Consider the following 25,878-nt stretch of genomic DNA (forward strand, 5'->3'; position numbering starts at 1 on the left):
ACTTTTATTGGTCAAGTTTAAACTTTTAGACAACTCTTAGTCTGACTGGTTTTCTCAGCCTTCCAAGTCCTAAAGCATGAGACTTGATTTCTAACTCCTTAGTTCAATCCACCTGGTTTTCTGCAACACCCCAGCTCTTTGTTATCCATTAAAAGATGCTTATAAGATGGGCTGAGAGATAGTTCAGACACTAAAGTGCTTGTAGAGACCCGAGTTGGCTCCTTAGAGCCCATGTAAAAAGCTAGCTGCAGTAATGCACTCTTGTAACTCCAGCCCCTGGGAGGCGGGGGTTAGACCCCTGGGGTTCACTGGGCAGCCTCCTATCCTAAGAACTGTGGGACTCGGGGTCCCATGAAAGACCTTGCTCCAAACGGCATGTGGATGGGCCAGAAAGGTGGCTCAGTGGGCAAAGGTGCTTCACTCCCAAGCGTGGTGATCTTCGGTTCTTGCCCAGGCCTCACACGGTAAAAGGAGAGAATGACCTCTCACTGAGTTGTCCTCTGGCCTCGACGTTCATGCCAGGGCACATGTACGCTTCCTGCCCCCGTATATGCACATTAAATAAAAATGTAATAAAAGTTGAAAGAAATATAAGGTGGATGATTCCTGAGGAATGGCTCCCCCAAGGTTGGCCTCTGTCCTCCACACTCATGCACACACTTTATATATGTACCCACGTGTGAGTGTGCATTCACACATATATACCCTCAGATACCCCACTACAAACATGCAGCACATAATGAGTGTTTCTAAGATACTCTATTGATGATCACCACTGTTCCTTGAAAATGGCAGAACCCCTTTGTGTTCTCTCAATTACCTGGAAATTGAGGATTTGCTGGAGTCTTTCTTTCATCTGATGGCATCGCTGATTCACTACTGAATCCAGCAAGGATAGTCTGCCCAAAAGACAACCCAGAGTGTCTTCGATGACATCCCGGTTGTCACCGTCCTCTGGGAATGCTTGGGAAAACCAGTTCTTCTTCCTGTCCATCTCTTCAGACATTTCCTTAATGTCTTTGGCAAGAGCCTAGAGTCGATGAAAGCAAAGTCTCACCTCCTTGCACAGACTTCTGTAAAGGAATCACCCTCCCCTAGCAAGCTGAGGAAACCTTCCACTCATCAATAACCACACTGACAGCAGCTGAGTCTCTTTGGGGAACTTCTACAGACGGCAGGCAGATTGTTCTAGCAGTGACTTTCCTCGGCGACTTTATATCATGAGATAAGAATATGCATGGATCAAAATTAAGTTTTAAAAAGCACTGCTTAGGGATTTACTCCTTGAAGCTTGTATTTCATACAGAGAGAGTCTGAGATGCACAGGAAGCAGACTTCTCCATCTCTCCTGCTCTTGTACACATATTAAAAAGGGTGAATATGTAAATTGTATGTACTTTGAGAGCTTTTTATATTTATAAACTTCTGTTCCACAGCCTATTTCTTTCTTTTTCTTCTTTCTTTTTTTTTTTTTTTCTTTTTAGTTTTTGAGACAGGGTTTCTCTGTGTAGCTCTGGCTGTCCTGGACTGGCTTTGTAGACCAGGCTGTTCTCGAACTCACAGAGATCCGCCTGCCTCTGCTTCCCGAGTGCTGGGATCACAGGCCTGCACCATCATGCCCAGCATCACAGTATATTTCTTGAAAACACACCATAGCATTTTATTAAAGCTGTCTTGTTCTTGATAGCCTTTATATATGAAGTTAATTGTCCATTATCAACATTGTAATTGCTTTTACATTTCCATGCAGTCAGAAATTGTCAACCTTACCTCCTGGTTGAAGAGACAAGCTTCCGTTTCTTCTGGCAGAAGGGCTGTGGCCACAAATAAGCGCTCTTCAACGTCATCTAACCAGGTGGAAGTGGCTGAGACTCCATCATACAACTTCTGCTCCAGGTGAATATTCTGTCTATTTGCTCCTCCATCCTGGAATAAAACACACACACACACACACACACACACACACACACACACACAAAACAGATAAAAGAATCACTTTTGATCCAGGTGTAAGGGCACACACATGGAACCCCAGCCCTTGGGAAGTGAGGACAGGAAAAACGAGGTGTTTGAGGTTATCCTCAGCTATGGAGCTCATTTGAGGACAGCTTTGGCTACAAGAGATGCTGCCTGCACCCTGCCATTCCCAATGCATCTTTCAGTAAAAAGCAATTTATTGCAGTGTTTTGAAGAACCACGGAGAAATCCCAAGCAAAATGAGGTTGAGAAATCAGCACCTTGAAGCTGTGGAACGCATCACTAGTGCTGGGCCTCAACAGTCCTAGGCAGAGACGGGATGACTTTGCAGAGAACAAATGTCTTAATCCCAGAGAGACAAGACCAGGACAAGTGCACGATGGCACAGGCATACCTGTGATGACACCTCCTTGAAGGCCTGGTTCAGTCCATCCAGCAAGGACGTCACTGAAGATTTACCTTGAGTCTGCGCTTCCCCTCTGTATGGTGGCACACCTGACAGGAGTCTGTTCGGACTGCTGTAGAGCTGCAGGCAAACAGGGGCAGTTTACTTAAGAGTAAGGGAGCCACGGAGTCTTCCAGGTTGGAAGTGCACACAAAATGGGTATTGGAAGCCTCATCCATAGAAATATGAATTTAACAACATACCACGTCACTGTCAGATCCAGAAACAACCATGATTTTTAATGATGGAATAGAAAAAAATGGTGGAAATGTCTGAACATTTACCAGGGCTACCCATGAAATGTCTTCCCAGCCTTATCTCTACCTTTAGAGAAATAAATCATGCTAACCCTCTGGTCTCTTTTCCTTAGGATTCTCCTCTTCTCCTTTAACTGCTATCAGGCTTCCCCTGTGAGGACCACTGCCAAGACAAGCATTCAAATGCTTTGGGGATGTCTCAGATCAAACTCAGTCCTGTGACTTTTCAAAACCAGTTCATTCTCCCTTGTCTGAGGTGGCTGCCCATCATCCTGTGAGCGAGCCAGGCCACTCCATCTTATAGAGTGGACATGTGTCACCCAGCCTGTCTTTATCTCTTTGGTTGTCGCAACCTTAAATTTTGTGTCTGTGATAGTGGCTTCCTGCTGTCGTTTCATCCTGCTTTCCTTTGGACACCTGCGTGTGGAGTGGAGCCTCACATGGCTACTTATTCCCCCAGGAATGTGTGAGATAGTTCCTGGGTTGGGTTACAGGTTTGCAGAAGGTGGACCCAAATTAACCCAAATTAAAAAAAAAAAAAAAAAGCTTCTGCCTAGAGGCACGAAATACAACTAAAGAGGTGAAGAAAATTATCACCTGAGAGAATGAGTCCACTCGCTCTTTGAGCTACTTAATTTTAGGTCCCCCAAAATGTATCAGACTATTCACTTGAGAGAAATAAATACATCCAATGTATAAAGTTTCCAGTCAGTGGATGAGAAAGAGGAGACTTTGGAACACACAGATCTGTATCTCAGATCATCAGATCCTGAGACTTGCATCTCCCCTCTCCCAGTTTACATGTCTAGGAGGCGAACATAAAGCCTCTCCCATCTAAGTGTTGCTAAGTGTTGCTAGGCATACTAAGATCTAAATAAAAGAGGCCTGCTAACTTATCTCCCCATTGCCTCCGAGCAGCAGGGACTCTGGACTTGTCTATTTTCTATTCACTCTTCATGCCAGAGGAAAACCAGTGGCTCCCAAAAGGGAAGTGCCCCGATGCAAAACGGGCTGCCAAAAAGGACAGTTGAGGCTTCCCGTTTGTAAGCTGAAGGGCCAAGAAGGTCAAGAACATGAACCCAAACTTGGACAACAGCCCGGGTGTCACAGTAGAATGATGGTGGAAAGGGACACAGTGGGTCTAGTGAGCTCAGCATGGAAAATGCTGCACAACACTGACAGGAAATGTTCCCCACGGTGAGCTAAGTCTTTGGTACCAGGGGAGTCATGAAGGTTCTGTGGCCTGAGTGCACATAAGTAGACTAGTAGGCTCAGGCCTCCAGCTAAGGGATGGGAAATAAGTAGGACTAAAATAAGCATGTGACACAAAATGCTTATTTGACATAGAAGAATCAGGAAAGAATGCAGTCTCCAATTCAGGGCTGTAGCTCCGGCTTACATCTAAAAGGAACTGGAAAACTCTGTGGCATGAAGGCAAGCCAGGACTCAGGAGGTCTAACTCAGTCTAGTTCTGGATGTGAGAAACATTTGACCGTGTGTGTGTGTGTGTATGTGTGTGTGTGTGTGTGTGTGTGTGTGTGTGTAAGGAAGGGCTAATTCAGACAAAGATAGGTCTGTGAAAAAAGACACAGAATACTAGTCTCAGGGTAAATATGATTCTGGCACAAAGATATCCACGGATGGGGTGTTTTCGGCCACAGCTAATGACAATCCCTGCATACTCGCTGGCCAGCGAACTGGAACAGAGAGGCAAAGGTACGGTCGGCCAGGAGTTTTTGGAAAGCGGGATATAAATGCGTGGCACTGAAGGAAGAAATGCAATCATCTCCGGATGAACTGCCACCATTGGACAGTCTCCTTTCAGTTAGTTCTGTCCTGTTGCATCCATCCACTTTACAGTGCCCGCCCTGACGGCTCTGTTCGACTGTCATCCACTCCTGTGCAGCTAGCTCCTCTATCTTACAAAGTCCTGGGCAGAGTGATGAAAACAGGAGATTTTTTCAGAACCAAAAGTAAAGATCCTAGGGCTTACCCCACTGGAAAAAAAATTTGCTATCCTAGAGTGATCTGGGTGGATACTGCTAACTCAGAACAGAGGCCTGGCATTGTGTCCAAATAACCCTCTGAGCCACACAGATGCTGGCGGCCTCACAGGTAAGCCTGGGTTCCTGGCTTACTTATTACCCCTTTCAACTCTCAAGTTCCTCTGACCTCCCGCGTGGGTCCCAGCCTCTGCAAAGACTGAACCAATAGTTATTGCTTCTCTGGAACTTTCTGTTGCCTATTGAGTTCCCCTGGATTTTGTGTGGTGGAACCAAGCCCAGTATCACACAATATCCATCCCAGGAACCAGCCTTACAGATGGGCCAGTAACTGCCTGACTTGACCGGCAGCTTCCCTTGTTTTCAAGACCCTCTAGTGTTCCAATATGTTTCTCATTAAAACCTTCTGAGAGGACTCAACACTGGAAGGAACGGTGGAAAGTGGGGCAGCCTAGTGGTTTAGTTTCAGACTTGTGGAAACCCTCTTGATATGTATATCTTTGGTTTGCAACCATGATTTTCAATGTTGAAAATTAAATTGAACCTTAATGACTCATGCTAATGAAAAATCAGACATTGATCATCTTTGAAAAAAAAATACTATATAGAAATCAGAGAGATTTTCACATTCAGGCTGGGTGTGGTGGTGCATGCCTTTAATCCCAGCACTGGTGAGGCAGAGGCAGGTGGATCGCTGTGAGTTTAAGGCCAGCCAGCCTGGTCTACAAAAGTGAGTGCAGGATAGCCAGGAGTGAAGGAAATGTGAAACATGCCTTGGTAAGAAAAATATAAAATGAGTAACTTGTTTTACATCTATTTCAGAATTATAATGAAAATAAGATTATTAGACAGTTTTACCCCCTTAGTATAAGCTGTGTACCTCTTATCCTAGTTAATATATAAAAGCTATACTTAGGCAGAGCATGGGGCGGGTTCATGCTTGTGATTCCAATCCCGGAGAGGCAGAGGTAGAAAGGTCAGAAGTTCAAGTCCACCCTCAGCTAGATAGCACATTCCAGGGCAATCTGGGTCATGGGAGACCCTGTTTCACAAACCCAAAGGGGAACAAAGAAATGAACAAAATGTCTGATACCACTTGCTCTCGTTCCTGTTCCAGAACATTCTGTAGCAGTTTCTGCTTGGTACTAAATTCTTGATGTAGGCTTTCCCATTTCATTCTCATCTGGTCTTCAGCAAATGATTTTGCCTCTTCCATTCCCAACTCCTGGGATAACACATCAGGTTTTTCACTATTAAAAGAATAAATAATCTAAGTTTACAATGTATACAAAAAGAACAAAGAAAGAAGGGAGGGAGGGAGGGAGGTGGGAGGGAGAACAATGAGACAGATAACCTATTTGATATTAATGGGCCTGGCATCAAAAATTAGAACAAGTTTGTCTTAGTCATTGCCTTACACCTTCAAAAATATAAATTAAAATAGAAATGTTAAGACTATAACCATATTCTTCATATAGTTTATCATGAAAACATAAATATTAAAAAACACATTGAAAGCCAGATGGTGGTGGCACATGCCTTTAATCCCAGCACTTGGGAGGCAGAGGCAGGTGGATCTCTGTGAGTTCGAGGCCAGCCTGGTCTACAAAGTGAGTCTAGGATACAGAGAAACCCTGTCTCAAAAAACAAAAACAAAACAAACAAACAAAGCCCCACATTGAAAATGTCTAAGTATGAAATGAAATAACTGCAACCTTCAGAATCAGGAATTACAATATGACCAGAGAGCTTTGACAAATAGCCTATGAATTGGTTCAAAATCTGGAAAACGTTAGTCTAGCGAGAGCTTTTGCCGTGATCCCACAGGTCATTCAGGACACACTGTGGAGGGACAGAAATCAAGTGACAGGAGGAGGAAGTTGTGCTGGGTGGAGGAGAGGAGGATGCTTGACCTGAGGCTGAGAAGGTGTCAGCCGTAGAGAGTTTGCCCTGGTATGCAGGATGTCCTGGGCTCTGTCCCCAGCACACAGAAAGCAGGAAGGCAAGCAGAATGCATGCCGGTGACAACAGTTAGCACGGGGACACCAGGTAACTTGTGCCACATGTTTCTGAGCCTCAGTTTTGTCACCATATGAATGAATATGACATCCATATCATGCAGTTATGAAAACTAAATGGAGCATGTATGATGCCCATAGCTCTGCGATGAACCGCTACCATTCAGCCAGGGGAGGTTAATAATCTATGCGCTGACACAGACTGACCTTAAAAACTAATGTTTTTAAAAAATGTCTCACAGGAGACGAATGCAGGTGGCCAAGTCACTATGAATGTAACATGTATAGAATTCATTATTCTCATGATTGTCACATGGTTCTCCCTGCTGTATGTAGTTTGTCTTATACATGTGTAATAAAAAAAGAAAAGAAAAGAAAATATTTCTTTTAAAACTCCAAGACCCATATTTGACCACGTCTCCTGGAAGGGGAGACCTGGTGGCACTCAGAGGAAGGATAGCAGGCTACCAAGAAGAGACTTGATACCCTATGAGCATATACAGGGGAGTAAGTCCCCCTCAGTCACAGTCACAGGGGAGGGGAGTAAGGGGGAAATGAGAGGGAGGGAGGAATGGGAGGATACAAGGGATGGGATAACAATTGAGATGTAATATGAATAAATTGATAAAATATATTTTTTTAAAAATGTGTCCAATTGTACAGATTTCAAATGAAAAAGAAAGGAGTTTGGAGCTTCCTATGAAAGTTAATTTCTTTGTTGTGTTTGCTTTTGTGCTGGCTACAGTGTGCTTGTCTCCATTCATTTCGTCCGCATCAAACCTGGGGGCGGGTAGTAACCGGCATCAAACCTGGGGGGCGGGTAGTAACCGGCATCAAACCTGGGGGGCGGGTAGTAACCGGCATCAAACCTGGGGGGTGGGTAGTAACCGGGGGGGGGGGGGGGCGGGTAGTAACCTGGGGGCGGGTAGTAACCGGCTGGGTTCTTATATTTCACCACTGACACATATAAAAACAACAGCAAATTAGTTTTAAATTAGAATGTGGTCTTTCCATTTCTCATGGGAAAGTATTCGTCCATGTCAATGAATTCCCAGTTGGTTTTCCTTCATAGCCTTAGAAGGACGCCATAGCCTAGAGCCTTGACAAGACGATGTGAACTGGACTCAATCACACTGAAGGGCCATTTTCCTAAGGAACTTATATAACCATTGAAGAATTTGCAAGTGGTGTTTCTTAAGTGAATCTTCACAGAAAGCTAGCTTTTGACATGAGTTTAATATTTGAAAGAGCAACTTGTAGATGTTTATCTGTCATCTGGGTTCTAGCCAATGCTGAATGCCAAGGAGAAGTGGGGGGAAAACAGCAACATTTTTCAAACCACAAGAAAGTTGCACAAGATTCCCACAGCTCTTTTGTGGAACCTACTGTCTGCCAAGGAGGCAGCACTAACTGTCTTATTTGTAAAAAGAGACTTAAAAGACAGAAGACGATGAGGGGTGTGTGGACACCTCAGAGGACCGAGGAGCAGGCAGAGAGGGGGAAGGCTCTGCTCTGCTGGCTGGAGGAGGAGTAGCCCCCTTGTTTAGGGCTTCACTGCTCATGTATCTTAAAGACTCTGTTTACTAATCTTTCTAAACATAATGGACAGTAGCGATTGTTTTAGCTCCTTTGTGATTTAACAAAGATTTCACAATTTTAGGGTGACAGAAATGCAAAAACTATGAATCCCATAATATCTGTATATACTGACACTCAGAAACGTACCAGTGCTGACTGCACTGCAAAGATGCTTAGTGCCCGCATTTGCTATTTCCAGACTTATATTATTTTTCTGACCTGCATGAACACGATAATTTCATTTAATTCACACTGCCCTTTAGTTGCCATGTTTATGAATTCTGATAACACGATATAATATTGTTAAGATTATAGGTACAAACAATTTTTTCTTGATGCTAGTACATAATCCTGCCCTTTCAATTATTTGGCATTATAAATAACATTTTTATAACATCTTTCTAACATATACTCTCCCTTTTATATTATTTCTGCTGAAAACAATGTTTAGATTTGGGAAACAAAGCCAAAGGTGCTTGACAAGAAACACAAGCAAATTGCAAGCCTAGGCTACACACAGACACACAGGTTTTACTGAAACCTTAAAAAAAAGTGCTTCAGAGCTGAGTGGTGGTGGTGGCGGTGCACACCTTTAATCCCAGCACTTGGGAGGCAGAGGCAGATGGATCTCCTCCATCAACCAGATCTCTGTGAGTTGGAGGCCAACCTGGTGTACAAGGTGAGTTCTGGGGAAGCCACAATTACCCAGAGAATACCTGTCTGAAAGAGCAAGAGCAAAGCTGGGCGTGGTGGCACACACCTTTAATCCCAGCACTCGGGAGGCAGAGGCAGAGGCAGGTGGATCTCTGTGAATTTGAGGTCAGCCTGGTTTACAAAGTGAGTCCAGGACAGCCAAGGCTACACAGAGAAACCCTGTCTTAAAAAAAAAAAAAAAATGTAATGTCAAAATGTTTTGTCACGGTGCTGCTATTATTGTAACTCTATAGATAAGCACGTCGGGGCCCCAAAGTGAGTGGTTCAAAATACAGGTATGTTCCAGTGGCTGGAGTCCATTTACTTTTGCAATTTGTAGATAAAAGCCTCCTGTTTAGAGGTTTCCCTTCCCCTGTCTTCTCTTCTAATATTTTGTCTTTCTGTATGGAAGACTTTCAAAGTGTCCACTCCAAACTAGTCCCCGGTCTCAAGAACTTTACATGCAGAAATTCTAGGAAGAGACCTATTAAGAAGTGGCATCACTTACCTTGCACATCCATCCTTTTTTTTTTTTTTTTTTTTTTTAACAGAGTTCTTGAGAGGAAAATGTTTTGTGGTTACATATAATCACCAGCTGGAAATATCACAGGATCGACTGGATAATGCATTTCCCATTTGATTGAGAAAATGGGTGTCCCGGGGGGGGGGGGGGCTACATGTGCATCCAGGAAGGTAGTCGCTACTACTAGCCAGTTTCTATCCACACAACAAAACGCTTGGCAGGGAAGGAGCTTTTCATATCCCTAATTGAAAGGGGGTGAGCACACCTCGTGTGGATGACTGGAAACTGTGGGGCGAGGTGCTCAATTTTTGAGATGCCAGGGAAGCACAAGAGAAGGCTGCAGTTTCAGAACATACCCAAGGCCTCCGGAGCCTTCTGCGGAGGAACGCTGGGTTAGAATCTCCTCTCCGCGGCTAGCCACGGAGCAGAGGAGGCTCTTCTGCTCAGCCAGCTCCTGTTCGAACTCCTGCACAGACACAAACATGGTTGTTACTTCAGAGAACTGTCGCTGCTCTGTATCTACAGAATGTCACGGGGCAGGGGGGGGGGCTCGATTAACTAAATCTTGGCACAGAGTAAAAGGCATGATTTAGGTAAATTCTCTTATTCTCATTAACTATCTGGGAAAAGCAACCAGAATAGAAAAGTTTTGCTGGACAATGGTGCCCCCATGTGGTAAAACACGTTCCTTCCTTTCAAAGTCAATGCTGTTTTGGGCTAGCCAGGACAGACTCTTCTGAGGCATCTACTACACATTTCATTTCTTTGAAAAATATATTTACATATTTCAGAGCTTTGCCCATTCTCAGAGATTTTCCTAAGACTTTTGTTGTACACTAGAATAGAGGCAAAGAGATCAAATAAGAAAGCAACTTGCCCTGAGGAGGCAAGGAACAGCTGAACCATACAGTGGAACATGAAACATACTAGCTTTATAATGATTAGCCATTCCACCATCCAATCAGTTATGGGGAGGCATGCCAAAAATGCTAGCTATGTCTTGTTTCATTCTGAAATAAGGTAAGGGGCTGGAGAGATGGCTCAGAGATTAAGAGCACTGGTTGCTCTTCCAGAGGTCCTGAGTTCAGTTCCCAGCAACCACATGGTGGCTCACGACCATCTGTGACGGGATTGATGCCCTCTTCTGGCCTGCAGGTGTACATGCAGGTAGAGCACTCCTGCACTTAAAAAAATACATAAACAGAAATGAGGTAAATTCCATCAGTGAAGAACTGAGTCAGTGCTGGGGGTGTGTCTGCAATGGTGCACTTGCCTGGTCTGGGTTCCATTCCCAGCATTGAAAACAAACCATAACCAAAACCATGTCAACAAAAACTGTGGCCATAGACACCTCGCTCTCTGCCTCAAGTTCTTCTTGTGGCAGACTGCCATCTAGAGGAGGGGGTGGGGAATGCTTTACTTTTTGCTGCTGGAGGCTGCTCTGCCTCTGGTGAGTCCTGGTGGTGCGGGCTTGAGCCAGCCATTCCTGTACTCCAGGGCTCTGAGTGGCTGTGAGGTCAGCGTCATTCTCCTCTTTCTCTTGTGTGGTTCCCTGCTTTGAATAAAATAAGGCAGCAATCAAGGGCCATACTACACACAGGAAAACCTCACCCTCATGGAGAGAAGTCCCTTTTGGTGTGGCTGGTATACTGACTTCAAATCACCAGCATTTGGACATTACACCACTTTTTTTTTTTTTAAAGATGGTAACACAAGATGCATCTAAGTTGTGACATTTTCAGAATCAAGAAGAATAAAGAGATGATTATGCCCATAAGCATTTGTAGGGAATCACATCTTTTCCCAAAGTAGTCATCACATATTATCCTAATTTTTTCCCACAAAATTAGGAAACTCAACCCTTTTATGAACCTCTTAACACAAAGGTAAAATGTTGCTGAGATGATCAGTACATGTCAAAATTTGCTGTCCTTCCTCTAGAAGCTTCACCCTGATGCCATGTCTGTCTGGGTCACAAGGTTATCTGTCCATAACGGGCACAAGAGCAAATACTTGCTTCTCAAGGAATTTTCTAGAAGGCCACCAACTAACTTTGAGAGACAGTACGTCCAGATTCTAGAATTCAGGAAGAACAGGGCATGATGGCTACTCCTGACTGTCACCTTGGCTGGCTGGAGGGCACATAGGCAAACTGTGAGGCATACTCCTCCACAGGTGTATTAGATAATGAGGGCTCTGACCCAGCCCATGGCTTTAATCCACCCACGGACTCAAAAATCTAAGTAGACTGTTAGCAAGTGGTGGAACCAGGGTAAAGCAGCCTGGTTAAGGGAAGGGGTCAATGGCAGCATTTGAAGGGCATTTTGTTTTCTTGCCTGAACTGAAAATGCTTTGCTCTCCCATACATTTAGCCCATGACGTCCCTGCCTCGCCACTAATGTTAACAGCAGGTCACAAGCCAAACCTCTGAAAACACAAGCAAAAATAAATGTTTCATTCCTGGAGTTGTTTCTGTCTGGCATTTAATCATGGTGCCGGGATGCTGAGTATACACAGCAAGAACGTCCAAGATGGCTGAACATGCTCTGCTCTCCCCTCCCCCACTACCACAGCCTAGTCTCTTCAACTCCCCTTTCAAGAGCTGCAGGAAGTGGTCAACCACTGGAACACTCCCCAGAGCACTTCTAGAGGCAGGAAGCCTTTACTCTCCCCTGTGCCTGACAACACTGCATTCATAAGAAGGCAGTGCTAACTTGAGTCAGTGGGTGAAAAAAAATAAATTAAAAATTAAATTAGGACATAGAGTTGAAAGAGAGGGCCCTGAGGGCAGCTGAGGAGGGGAATAAGAAGTGAACACGATCGAGACACATTGGACTCTGTATACATGTTTAAAAGTTTCAAATATTAAGCAAAAATGTAAAAAGCTATACAAAATATTAAAATGCTTATAAAATAAGTCCTACCTATGAATTGCCTAGACTTGAATTGATTTTACAACTCTTGATTTGAGAATGTCTGCTATTCACAAGTGTCTATTTGTGTATTTCTGTATGATAAACAGCGCCCAGTGGCATGGAGGCAAAGGCAAACATATCTCTGGAGTTGAAGGCCAGCCTGTTTTGCATAGCAAGTTCCATAATAGCCAGGGCTACATAACAGAGAAACCCTTTCCTCTGACAGGCACCTCTCCACACCCCCAATAATAAATAGTTTCTGTTCAAAGAGGAGTTTTTCAGTGCCATTAAATTTAGCATAATAAACTGGTCGATGGTGGTACACAAATTTAATCCCAGCACCCAGGAGGCAGAAGCAGGTGGATCTGTGAGTTCAAGGCCAGCCTGGTATACAGCCTGGTATACAGTCCCAGGACAGCAGGGTTACATACAGAAACCCTACATGGGAGGAGATTATCATAAGTGTGTTGATTAACAGTGGGCATAGTTATCCTACAAATTAAAAAAAAATGACCTGAGGGTTTAAAAAAGGACTTGGTGTGATAGTTACAGGTGACAATCCTAAAACATGCTGCTGTCTCACTTTATTCCATGACCACCCCGCCCACCCACTGTTTCCCTGCCCCTTTGGTAAAGTTTGCCTAGGGAAAGAAGCAGGAAAACAGTCACTTACGACCCAGACAACCTTCTTGCCTCGTTATTCTAATGGGCTATCAAAGGTCCAAAGAGCATCATGCTTCCCACTGAGACCAACTGAGGCACAGGCCCTGTCTTTCTTCTCCTCTGCGTTCATATGTGAAGGGACGGGTCAGGTGGTTTTTATACAGTCCACTCGTTAAATATGTACCACGCATGGGACACTGCTCTTGGAACTCAGAGTGCTATGCATGAAACAGTCAGACAAGGGCCTGGGTAGGGATGCAGATAACTTACAAACATACAGTGAGACAAGGGCCTGGGTAGGGATGCAGATAACTTACAAACATACAAGAAAGGCCGAGTTACATAGCAGGGCCAGAAGAGAGGAAAAGGAGGCAAAGAGATAGAAAGGCTTGCTCGGCAAGGCTGAGAGCACTGTCAGGAGAACAGCTGCAGGGGACATGGAAAAGAGAGAAGCCTGGCCCAGACCTAGGGGAGGGTATCCCAAACTCAAGATCAGCTATGGCCCCGCTATGGCCCCATGCAGAAACATAATTGAGATCAGCGTGGAAGAGGCCATCATGGCTACAGGTCATCGTGCTATCAACTCTTGAGACCGATACTGTCCCTTGACTCCACCCAAGCAGGAAGGCAGATAGAGGCTACCATTCCAGCTCAGCCACCCCATGGGGAGGCCCTGCTTTTTCTCCTGGTTCCAGCATTCTACCTCACCAATCCTGTGAAAGAGCTTTGGCTTTCTACGCTTGTGTTTGCTTCCTGCCCCATCTCATGAGTCATGGTTTTGCGTGCTAGTTTTATGTCAACTTTACACAAGCTGGAGTCATCCCAGAGGAGGAAACCTTAGTTGAGAAAATGCCTCCATAAAATAAGGCTGCAGGCAAGTATGTGGTACTTTTTCTTAATTAGTGGTTGATGTGGGAGGGCCAACCCACTGTGGATGGGGCCACTCCTGGACTGGTGGTTCTCTGAGTGATATAAAACAAAATAAAACAAAAAAAGCAGGTTGAGTGAGCCATGAAGAGCAAGCCAGCAATCCAATCGGCACTCCTTTGTGGCCTCTGCCTCAGTTCCTGTGTCCAGATTCCTGTCCTGATTGAGTTCCTGTCCTCCATGATGAAATGTGATTCAGGATACATAAGCCAAACAAGCCTTTTCATGCCCGAGTGGCTTTGGTCATGGTGTTTGGTCACAGAAATGGTAACCCTAACTAAGACAATGGTGGAATGGTTGACAGTCTATATCTTTGTCTCTGTACCTTGGTGTCACTGACTTATGCTGAAGCAAGCCATCAAGTGTAGAAGGAATAGTCTACATCTCCATGTGAACTCCTATGTTCTTAGCATGTGCTTCTTTTCCCACGTTACAGCTTCCCAGCTAGAGAAGTTGGATCAGGTGAAACAATGTGAGGGACCCTGGTCTAAAAGATACTATTTGTATCTTGCTACATGTTTGGACTGGGTGACTCATCACATTGCATTCACTAGATGGCCCTCCTTCCCAGGAATTTCCCCTGAAGATAAACAGTGATTTTCTGGAAAGTAAGGGCTTAGATGAGTGGGCTTCTAGCACAGGAGACTGAAGAGCACCATCTCTGCACAAGGAGCTCTCAGAGACCCTGGCTCATTCGTGAAGGAGAAGAACCAGGCTAGATAGAAACTTTGTGCAACAGGAGACACAGTGACACATCAAGGAGCTGGCACACCAAGACTCAAGTCCCCAGCCACAGCTATTACAGCTGACAAAACACTGGTCTTAGAATGACCTTTTCTGCCTTTTCCCTTGGGATCCAGGCCAATTCCTCTCTGCTATTTCATTCGGCCGAGGTGTGCTTCCCAGAGCCCATCCAGAAGGTCCCTTTAGAGACACTTCACAGGCCACAGAACCTGCTGACACTTCTAAGTAGGTTATTTATTCTTTGTGGACTGCCAATGTGTTTTTCAAGTCACCAGAAAGGTTGTACTTGTAAAAGATGACAGTTGACATGTGAGGCCTCAGAGCTGTTTCTATTCAGACAGACCTTCAGGTTCTAAGAATTCATCTGTCTGACTGAGCAAAGACACAGCCTCAGATGAAATGAACAAACAAACCAAAAAACAGCATCAAAAACTGTCATTTAGGGTGTATTTTTTTTGTGTTGTTATATTTTGTTTTTTTAGTAAATTTCTCTGACTCACTTAGTTTGGAAGCTTAAGACTTGGCCCTCAGAAAGCAAAAATGATTAAGAATCCAGTTCAAATTTCAGTTGTTTCCCCCTGGGGTAAGGCGGTGCTGTCGGAAGGAGTGCAAGCCTGTACATTGCCTGCCTTCCGGGGTCTGACTAACAGTTCTCCCTTCTGCCTCGGGAGGAAGGAGGAAGTGAGGGCAGTTCTGTTGTTACTAGAGACTCACTGCGTGAGGCTACCTGGGATGTTCATTTTGGAAAAGTAGAACAGCCACCACTTTTCTTCCTGGAATATTCCTTGGAAGAGCAGTGGGAACCAGGAAATGATAAAGCTAAGTTGAACTATTTCTTCATACAGCAATTAGTTCTTTATATAGGGTGAATTCTATGCTACTTTTACAGGTGACATTGTGTGAAAATAACCTAAGTTTCTCATGAAGACAGACACTTTGTAATTCAAGAAATATTTTTACATGTCCTTAAGTCTACATTTCTTTATGTCTTCCTTGGAGAAATGGAGAGATTGGGTCCTTACTGATACCCATGCCAGATGTAAAAAACAAAAAACAAAAAAAACAAACAAACAAAAAAAAAAACGACATAAAATAAGTGGGACAATGGCTATTACACTTCACACGTGTACAACAGCATTGAGAAATATGGGTTAAGTGTGCAGCTCTGGGTCACAGCAAATGCTGAGATCTGCAGAGCATCTGATTCTGGGGTGGGGAACCCAAGGAAAGTAGATGAAAAAAAAAAAGGAACGGAAGGAAGGAAGGAAAGGGAAGGGGAAGGGGAGGGGAAGAGAAGGGGGGAAAGAAGGGAAGAGAAGGGGAAGGGGAGGGGAAGAGAAGGGGGGAAAGAAGGGAAGAGAAGGGGAAGGGAAGGGGAAGGGCCGAGCATGGCCCCTGTGCCCTTTCCCATTTGCCCTGGGTTATGATTGTTACTTGACTTTCAGCTTCTATCCCAGACCAACTGTGGGTTACCATGTCACTCCTCTATTCCCAAACAGCCCAATGGCCTTTCATGTGCCTCACAGTTAGGATCAAAGTCTTTAGGACACCTATGATGATGTCCCAGGCCCTTTGTTACCATTGGAACCTAATCCCTACTGTGATAGTAAATGGAAGGACCGGACTGTGGGAGGTGACACTACTGCCATTAGCTTTGTTATAAAAGAGATACCAGAAAGCCAGCCAGCCTCTTCAGGGAGAGGACTGTGAATCATTGGGCAGATAACCCTCACTGGACATTGGGGGCAGCTGGCATCTTAATCAGATTTTCCTGTGGGAAGGATTGTAAGCTTTGTTACAGGTGAAAGCAGTTTTGACGGGCTTTACCCTTGGACACACCATGGATACTCCCTGAGATTAAACTTGAGATAGACTGGGTGGAGCCATCCTGGGCCTGGAATTCAGGAAGCAGACCAAAGGACTCCACCTGGACTATTGTGTTTCTAATTGACCCTCAATGGGAGAGGGAGACCACCCCTTGCACATGAGAGACAGGCAAGTAGAGGGGACAGAGAGAGGAGCAGCAGGGTCAGACCAGGCTTGAGCGCGGAGCGAACAGGCCAGACCAGCACGCAGGCCAGAGACATCTAGGGACCCATTCTGTGGAACAGATACAGGAAGGTTCACTCTTGTTTCCCTTTAACCTTTTTTTCCCTTTTGTGTAAGTTAGTTCGGTTGTATAATAAAGTTTAATAGTTAAAAAACAGAGCCAACATTTTCCAGATTCTAGATCAGTGTGCAGTACGTTTGTTGTTTATAAATTACTCAGTTTGGGGAAGTTTTGCTATAGCAACTAAACTGCTTAAGACATGGTTTAACTTCATCTGTTCCTCTTACTCCACTACAGCCACACTGGCATTGGACAGACAGAGTATAATCCCTTCTGGCAGTCTCCATGCTAACTTCTCCTTTGGCTGGACTGTTCACACACACACACACACACACACACACACACACACACACACACAGAGAGAGAGAGAGAGAGAGAGAGAGAGAGAGAGAGAGAGAGAGAGGACAAATATAGTAAAATAAAATATCACAACAAATGTAAATGGGCCAAAAATGTCATTTAGAAGTGTGAGAAAAATCCTACAACCAATGAGTAGAATAGGATGTTTTGTATAAGAAAAAAAAAATCTAAAATGTAAGGACACAGAGAAGCTGAAATCAAAAGAAGTTGAGAGACAGGTCAGCAAACAAGCCCAGAGAACTCCAACAACGTGAAGTAGAATTGACTATCAGGATTACAGGGGGAGGATTCACCTACCTGGCATGAGGGAGGATTTGAACGCAGAAACCATAAAACAGTCAAACTACAGCTAGAAAGTGGACTGTAAGAGGAATCCATAGGAAAAGCAAATTCATCATGGCAGAACTTCATCCTCAAACCTATACGTCAATCAAAACTAATAGCCTCGCCGAAAACCCAGACCAAAAGCAGAATAGAAATAGATCAATGTGGTGAAATGTTAGTGAAAGCAAGTGTGTACATATGTGCATTCAGCCTCCAACAATTTTTTTCTCCGCTGCCACACTCACAGAGATGTATGTGGTTGAGTGTGTCTTAAGTGCCATGTCAGCCCAGGCTGTGGGTGGCCTTGCTTACCTGCATGTTGAGCTGTCTGTCATGCAGGGCCCTCTGTAGTTCAAAGAGGCTGCCTTTGAGCACCCTGAGCTTCACTGCCAGCTGCTCCGCCTCATCTTTCGTGTGAGCCTTGCCCTCCAACAACAGGTTTTCATTGTGCACAGACAGCTGGGACAGGGCCACCACTTTCTGTTCTATTTCCACGAGCATGTTCTGGAACAGCAGAGCAAGGACAAAGTGAGCACATCGTGGCAGCCCCTGGAACTGTTTGCAAGCACAGTCTCCAGTAGTCACCACACAAACAGGTCTCGGTGGCCTTTTCTACTTTGAAGAAGAAGGTATATGCTTCTGGGGGAAACTCTACCTATACTTATCTTTTCCTTTAAAAAAATTAGATACTTTATAATTAAAACTACATTAGAAAAGATATATAAAAGCCACATTTGATATAGCCAACAAACAAAAAGACAGGATTACTGCATGAATGTTACACCATTATTAATTTCATTATCTTCACATTAGATTAGCAATGTTAGTAAAATTATCACATGATAAACTTCTCTGTCAATTTAAAAAGGAATTTCTTTCAAAACATTGATTCTGAGGACCACACTGCCTCAGCCTCCTTAGAGATGGGATTATAGGCTTTGTGATAGCGTGATCAGCTTCTGATATGTAACCTCCCCCCAAAGGGGTCATGACCTATAGACTGAGAACCACTGTTCTAGTGCATCTTTGTACCTGGCAGTCCACCAGCTGGGCATCCATGTCCATGGGCTCCTGGGGTGTACCGAGTGTAACATCCAGGGTGGCCTTCGTGTTCAACAGCCAGTGGTCCAGCTCATCCGCCTCACAGCGGTACCTCTGCAGAGCCTGCTCCTGCCTCTGCTCCTCCAGCTGGTCACTCAGCTTCTCCTAAGAAATTAGGAAGAAGGTAACTGTTGGCATAAGTGTTGCTGTAGACTGTGTAGAGTTTTTACCCTCGTTCGCTCAAATGCTGATTCTCTACCCCACTATCTGGTTTCAATTTGGACAAGGCTTGTAATGTATATTCCAAGTGTCTCCTGTCTCAAGTTTGTATAACCACGCCCACCACTTGATCTCTGTATTGCCAATAAAAGCCAACCAGCCAATGCTGAGCAATAACAGAGAATAGGATAGGACATCCCAGTCCAGTGAGGGGAGGAGAGGAAGTAGGAGATGGAGCCATGAGGAGAGGATGGGGAAACATCGGGAGAAATGAACTGGACCTAGGAGGTGATTACAGAGCAAGTATAATGTGGGAAATCTGAATGGGAGGAAGCTAGACCAGCTTGGAGGTATAGGATGGAGTAGTTTTCTGTCAGTATTGTGCTCTAGGCTAATCAAATAAATCCTGCTCTCTCTGTATGGCTATTTGGGTCGATAACTGGTTAAGGAGTAACTTCTCCTTTATTAATAATGTAAGTCAGAATTATATTACTATGTATATTAATTATTCATAATTATTTATTAATAATTAGTTATTAATAATCTTTCAACAGGTAAATTGGAGGGAGCAGTGAGAGCTTGAAGATTCCATATAATGGAGCAACAGTCTCAAGCCCTGGCTACCCACACAAACAGCTGGAAAACAAAACAAATGCCCAGACTCAAACCACATCTTGGAAGAGTAAATCAGGATTTGTCTCAACATTAGTGTGTGCAGAGTCCCCTCTGCCCCTTAATGAATGGACGTGCCCTGGAGTTGAGCAAGGCGTCTTCAAGATGGCAACAGACATTTAACCTCCATTTCTGTGACATCCACTCACATAAATGACCAGCATTTAGGCAGTTGATCCCGTGGGAAGCAGCGGCCACTGGTACTTGTGTTAGTATAAGGCAAAACCCCAAAGTTTTATGCTCACTTTCAAGTTTTCCCAATTCTTGCAAATAATTCATGCGGAAACACCCAAGCCAAACTTATTCTGAAACCCTACACGCATTTTTTTTTCTAGAGTAGAGATAACATGATAGAATTAAAAAGTTAACTTTAAGCCAGGCCCGGTGGCGCATGCCTGTAATCCCAGCACTCTGGGAGACAGAGGCAGATGGATGTCTGTGAGTTCAGGGCCAGCCTGGTCTACATTTCCAGGGCAGTCAGTGCAGTCACACAGAGAAAATCTGACATGGGAAAAAAAAGTTAACTTCAAGTACTTCCAATAAATCATTTTAAAAACTATCCAATTAGTAGTTGTCATTATTATTTTTAAATGTATTTACTTTATGTGTAAACGTGCTTTGCCTACACATTTGTCTGTGCACTGTGTGTGGGCAGTGCTTACAGAGGCCAGAAGAGACTCCCTGAAACTGGTTGTGAGCCACTGTGTGTGTGCTGGGAACTGAACCCGGGGTCTCTGCAAGAATAGTCATGCCTCTTAACCACTGAGTTCTCTCTCCAGTTCCAGTAACAATTATTCTTTCATTAAAATCCTAACATGGAGACTAGTGAGTAGGAAGAATGTATTTTAAGTTTATGGAGAATATGGAATAGACACCCGATTTGGCTGACCTTGTGGGTAGTTATCAGAACAAGCCTACATCTTCGGCAGGGGGGGGCCATTGTAAATGCAATCATAATGTAATCAGTAGTAAATAAAATAATACTCAGTTTGTGTGAAAATATAATGGGGAACATTATGACGCAGAGACACAAGAAGCAAGATGCTCGCAGGGCCCGTCCGAAGCCTGTGGGCAAACCAATCTGCAGAGGCAACTACACAATCACGACATGTGCTAAGGGATAGCAATTATGAGAGAGAATATATAAGGAAAAGAACAGCTGGTTTTTAGCATTATATTATCATTGCCAAAATCTACCTATCAAATAACAGGCAACAGAAGCGCAAGGGTGTTTCCATGACTCCAGATGCTTGGACTGGCTAGCAGTGTATGGGTAGACGTCGCTTCATGGAAGCAGTGCTGTTCTTCATTGCAGGCTTTTATTTAAACACAGCAAACCATCACTCAAATCTACAGTTCCGGTCCATGGGGCTCTAGTATAGCAAGTACCAGCTTTCTCCCATGTGGAGCACATTTATAGATATGCCCTGCCTGTGTTCTGTGCTCAAGCTCCTGGTGCAAACACAATACCAGCTTCTGAGGCCTGGGAAACTATAAGGGATACTGTCACCCCAGTGTCTATAACACTCATAATAGCCAGACTATGGAGCGAGCCTAGGTGTCCAACATCACAGAATGGATAAGGAAAATGTTATGTGGAGCATATGTGTCCGTGTGTGTGTGTGTGTGTGTGTGTGTGTGTGTATTCATGTGTACACGGTGAAATTTTTACAGTCATAAAGAACAATGTAATGACATCATTAGAGGAAAGTTGACATGACCAAAGGTGATATGCATTGCACCTATTGCCAAAAGACAAATACTGTACGCTTTGTCTCATATGTTGTTCCCATACTTTACAGAGATATGTAAAATTTTGCGTATATATGACATGAAAATAGAAGTAAGACTTTTGATGGGGATAAAGAGGACCAATGGGAATAAAGGTGAGAATATGGAGGTATGAGGGCAAAGATATCAAACATAAAAAGAAAAAGAGGAAGGTGGGGGGAGAGGGAGAGAGGGAGGGAATAAGGGAGAGTAAAGGCTTAAAAAAAATAGATATCAAAAAGAAAAGGGGACCAGGGACAAAAGTAAAACACCACCCATGTAGTTCCCATCAGTACCCAGAAGAACTGCTGACAGGCCCTGAAGCAGGACTCAGAAACAGGACCTGTAGGCCGCCCAAAGCTAGTTACCTCCAAAAGCTGCCGCTTGCCGGCCGCTTTCATTCTGATGGTGGACATCCGCTCAGCCAGGACGGTGAGCGTGGACTGTAGGGCTAGCTGCTCTGCAGGGTCGGACTCCTGAGACTCGGCCACCAGCTCCTCTGCGAGGGACTCCTGGAGCCCGCTGATCTCATCTTGCAGCATCTGCACCTCGTCCATCAGGGCCTGTGGGGAGACTGACTGTGGACCCAAGGCTTTGCCAGCACACACGCACGCACTGACATCACTGACGGACACGCACTCGGGTGTCATTGGTGGAGCTGGCTACTAGATTAATGATCAAAATGGCATTGTGCAGCTGAGTACTGGGACAGGTGTTAAGAACTTAAACAGCTTTGACTACATTGACTGGCATTTCTGGTTTCCAATAGGAGAGGAATCTTCAAGTACGCCTATGTTCATTTTCTTCCTTGTGTACCTAACTCAAAAACTTGCAGTATTTTGGGGCTAGCTTCTAGGCTGGTGGCTCCCTCCAGAGCCCTCGGCCATGGTTTCAAATGCTTTCTGAGGTTGACCACCTCCAAGGCATACATATCTCGAACTCAACCTCCTGCATTCAGTTTGCGCTGTTCAATGGCGTCACCATCTTATTGTGTATCTTTAAATAACAATTAAAGATTGCTCTCCTTTTGGATTAGGCTCCTTCACTGGACCATAAACACCACATTAAAACCCGAACTGGAGTAGTCACCATGCTAAAGCTGCCTGTCACCAGACACAAAGCAAGGCTTTTGACACCATTCCAAGACTTGAATCCCAAATCCCAAAACTGCCTAGTTTCAGCTCAGAAGATAACAGCTCTCCCGGCTTTATTCCTTAAACAAGAGAGTCATTTAAAGTAACTACTGAACTGAAGGCCACCTTCCCTATTCTGCCTCCCAGCTCTGCCCTTAAAAGGAGAATAACTTAGAAGTGACTCAGTCGTCCTTCATTCTGGTCTGGTTTGTTTTTGAGATAAAGTCTTACTATATAGCCCTGGATGGGCTAAAACTTACTACACAGACCAGACTGGCCTGGAACTCACAGATACCTCCCGCCCTAGTGTTGGGATAAAAGGTAATGTAGCACCACACACAACCTTGTTTTTGTTTTTGAGTCAGGGTTTCTTGTAGCCCACGCTGCCCTCAAATTCTCTTTATAGCTGAGGATGACTTTAACTCTGGTCTTCCTGCCTCCACTCTTCAGTATTGAGGTTGCAGGCACACACCACCAATGGCCTATTCATTTCGTGCTGGGATTGGACCCAGGGCCTTGGGCACGCTAGGCAGTCACTCTACTAATGGTGCATCCCCAGTTCTTTCGGTCATCTGTCTGTCTGTCCATCCACCCGTGTGTGTGTGTGTGTGTGTGTGTCTGTCTGTCTGTCTGTCTATCTATCTGTACCTATCTATCTTCTAACTAGTTTTGTTTTTGCAACCAAGGTCTTCTTCACAGGGAAATCCCTCTTTAGGAATTAAACAGCATGTTATAAAGCTAGGCAAGATAGAAAAGGGGACTGTGGCCCCGTGGAGTAATATGGATGGTGCTAACGCCTTTGCTTATATTAGTCCATATCTCGTCCACAGACTGCAGATACCACAGTAGGCATAGTACCTCCGTAGAGTGCACTGTCAATAATATTGAAATAATTAAAAATATTCAATTAATTAAAATAATTAAATTAAAACTAACAAAGAAAAAACCCACCTCTCTTCCCTAATTTTGTGACCCATCCAACTACCCAGCTGAATTTGAACTGATCATTACCTCGATGGCACTCCATAGTCCTAGACAGGAAGTAGGAAGCTGTACACCTCCATGCTGCCACCGTCCTGACCAGGAAATAGTACATTTCCAGAACTCCGCAAGGCCCTTTGGACTTCTTCCCTGTGGCTACCTCCAGGCTTCCCAGCCACCTCGTTGACATGGAAACAGTTCTGCCCTAGGCCTGCCACGTCTGTCAGTAACCTGCTTGTGTGTGGACTGAGACTTACTCTTGCCCTGTGGCGAAAGCTGCTCACTCAGCTTTGTTTAACACTGCGCTGCAAACTGCTCTTTTGGACCGTTTCAGTTTCCAGCTTTCTTCTGGGTTCCTTATTAGAAGCCCACGGAGCTTGGTTTTGCAATTTCCTGGTGACGCTTAAGACCAAACCCTCCTCTGTGGTGGCTGCTGCGTCTTTGCTTGATCTCCACTTTAGTCTTGCCTTACTCAAGCATTTCAGATGCCGGATGCCTGTCTGGTTTGGTTCTGTGTATTACCAGTGTCTGCTCTTCCTTATGGGTACTGTCTGCTCCTCCATTGTTTTTCCCCTAACAACAAAAAAGATGTTTTTAATGGTGCCTTTTGATAATCAGAAAGTGTTCTGTTTTGCTTTTTGTTGTTTGATTTGTTTTGTTTTGTTGAGATGGGGTCCCAGTCCTAGCCGTCCTGGACCTCACTGTGTATAGACCCTGATGACCTCAGCTTTCTTCTTACTCACAGAGATCCACTTGCCCTTGCTGGGATTAAAGGCATGTTCCACCATGCCCAGCTAAAATAGAAGTTTTTAATTTGATTACAGGCTGATGTTTGTCCTTCATAGTTGGAGCTTTATGGTTTATCCCCTTTAAGAAAGATTGCGAGAGGAATGTGGTGGCTCAGTGGCAGGACTCATCTGAGCATGCATGTAGCTCTGGGTTCCCCAGGGCTAAATCAAAATGAACAAATTAAAAAAAGATAAAAGAATGCTCCTGGAGCCTAGTTAATTAATGGAATACTGTTAGCTTTCAAGAGCTTCTGGAGAGGTCTCTCTCTCTCTCTTTCTTTCTCTCTCTCGTTTGTTTTTTTGTTTTTTGTTTTTTCAAGACAGGGTATTTCTATGTGTCCTAACTGTCCTGGACTCACTTTGTAGACCAGGCTGGCCTCGAACTCACAGAGACTAATGGCGTGTGCCACCACACCTAGCTAGAGAAGTTTCTAATGAGATAGAACACGTGTTAGGAGATTTTACAGCAATCTGGCATCATCATCACATAAAGAGAATTTTAATTTTTACGAAGTATTGTCATATGATCAATGAGAAATTAAGAAAAAACTCTGAGCCTGGTGGTGCACACCTACAATCTCAGCACTTTTGGAGGCATAGGCAGGCTGATCTCTGTGAGTTCGAGGCCAGCCCTGTCTACAAAGTGAGTTCAAGACAGCCAAGGCTACACAAAGACAAACTAACTAACAAAAACAAAAGAAAAGGAAAACTGTGGCACTTTGATCAGTATATTGTCTTAAGAGTTCATTTTTGTTTTGGTTTGGTTTTGTTTATCAATGCTAATTTCATACTTAGGTCCATTATAATCCAGGTACAAATGAAGGTATCACCACCCCTCCCTTTTTCTCCCTCTCCTCTCTCTAGATATTTTGCAGTGGAATCTTTTCTATGAGGCAACTGTTCCTGGAAGGCCACTGCTGTGCAAAGGACACTCTCTTCATCCTTAGAGCATTGTTAAGGCTCTGGAAGTCAGTGGCTCTCAATGTGGGTAGAGACCCCTTTGGGCATTGCATATCAGATAGTTACATTATGACAACAGTAGCAAAACTGCTGTTATGAAGGAACAACAAAAGTAATTTATGGTTGGAGGTCGCGGCAGCATGAAGAGGGTCGCAGCATTAGCAAGGGTGTGAACCGCTGCTCTAAGTGGTAGGATATATTTTTCAACCTTAGCTATCTTCTTCCTTCCCTGGAAGGAACTGTTTGTTTTGAAACATGGTCTTACACAGAGCAGGCTTGTAATTTATGTAAGAGGATGACCTCGAACCTCCTATTTTCCTGCTTCTGCTGACAAATTCAGGGGTTACACGTCCTCACCACCACACCAAACTAGAGCTCCTGTTCTTTTGAGATACAGTTTTTTTATATCTGCAGTAACTTTTGCCAGTCCATATAAAACACACTGTACTATTTGAGTTTATTTCTAAGATTTAGTCTCCGTGTATAGGCCAAGGTGGCTTTGAATGTGCAATTCTCTGTTTCATTATAGGTGCAGGCCACTTTGCCCAGCCCTGGAAGTGATGGATTTTTGAGATTGCATAGACTTTATAGACTGACTCCTTTTATTGTTCATTTAAAGTATTTTCATCCATTATTTTGTAATCATTCATTGGAGACCCAATTGTCAACAAATATAACATCTGTATTATTAGTTCAGCTTTTCTAGACTCGTCTATAGTTAGTTGGCCTCATTATGTCTCCTCTTTTTGCTATAGTTGTGATCCACGCTCAGCCTCC

General features: G+C 44.2%; 1 protein-coding gene across 3 annotated transcripts in view; it reads right to left on the reverse strand.

Annotated features, from left to right (window-relative positions):
* Syne1 (spectrin repeat containing nuclear envelope protein 1) overlaps positions 1 to 25,878 on the reverse strand; it is a 454,246-nt gene that overhangs the window by 122,861 nt on the left and 305,507 nt on the right. For all 3 annotated transcript variants that reach the window (XM_051164670.1, XM_051164671.1, XM_051164672.1), the window contains 9 exons: positions 21,608 to 21,802; positions 18,570 to 18,743; positions 17,850 to 18,041; positions 10,915 to 11,046; positions 9,851 to 9,960; positions 5,776 to 5,932; positions 2,372 to 2,503; positions 1,771 to 1,926; positions 821 to 1,030 (listed from right to left, as the gene is read on the reverse strand). In XM_051164670.1, coding sequence (XP_051020627.1) covers positions 821 to 1,030; positions 1,771 to 1,926; positions 2,372 to 2,503; positions 5,776 to 5,932; positions 9,851 to 9,960; positions 10,915 to 11,046; positions 17,850 to 18,041; positions 18,570 to 18,743; positions 21,608 to 21,802 — 1,458 coding nt within the window. The remainder of the gene's footprint in view (positions 1 to 820; positions 1,031 to 1,770; positions 1,927 to 2,371; positions 2,504 to 5,775; positions 5,933 to 9,850; positions 9,961 to 10,914; positions 11,047 to 17,849; positions 18,042 to 18,569; positions 18,744 to 21,607; positions 21,803 to 25,878) is intronic.

This window comes from Acomys russatus, chromosome 21 (assembly GCF_903995435.1).
Source record: "Acomys russatus chromosome 21, mAcoRus1.1, whole genome shotgun sequence".
In the NCBI taxonomy this organism is placed as follows: domain Eukaryota; kingdom Metazoa; phylum Chordata; class Mammalia; order Rodentia; family Muridae; genus Acomys; species Acomys russatus.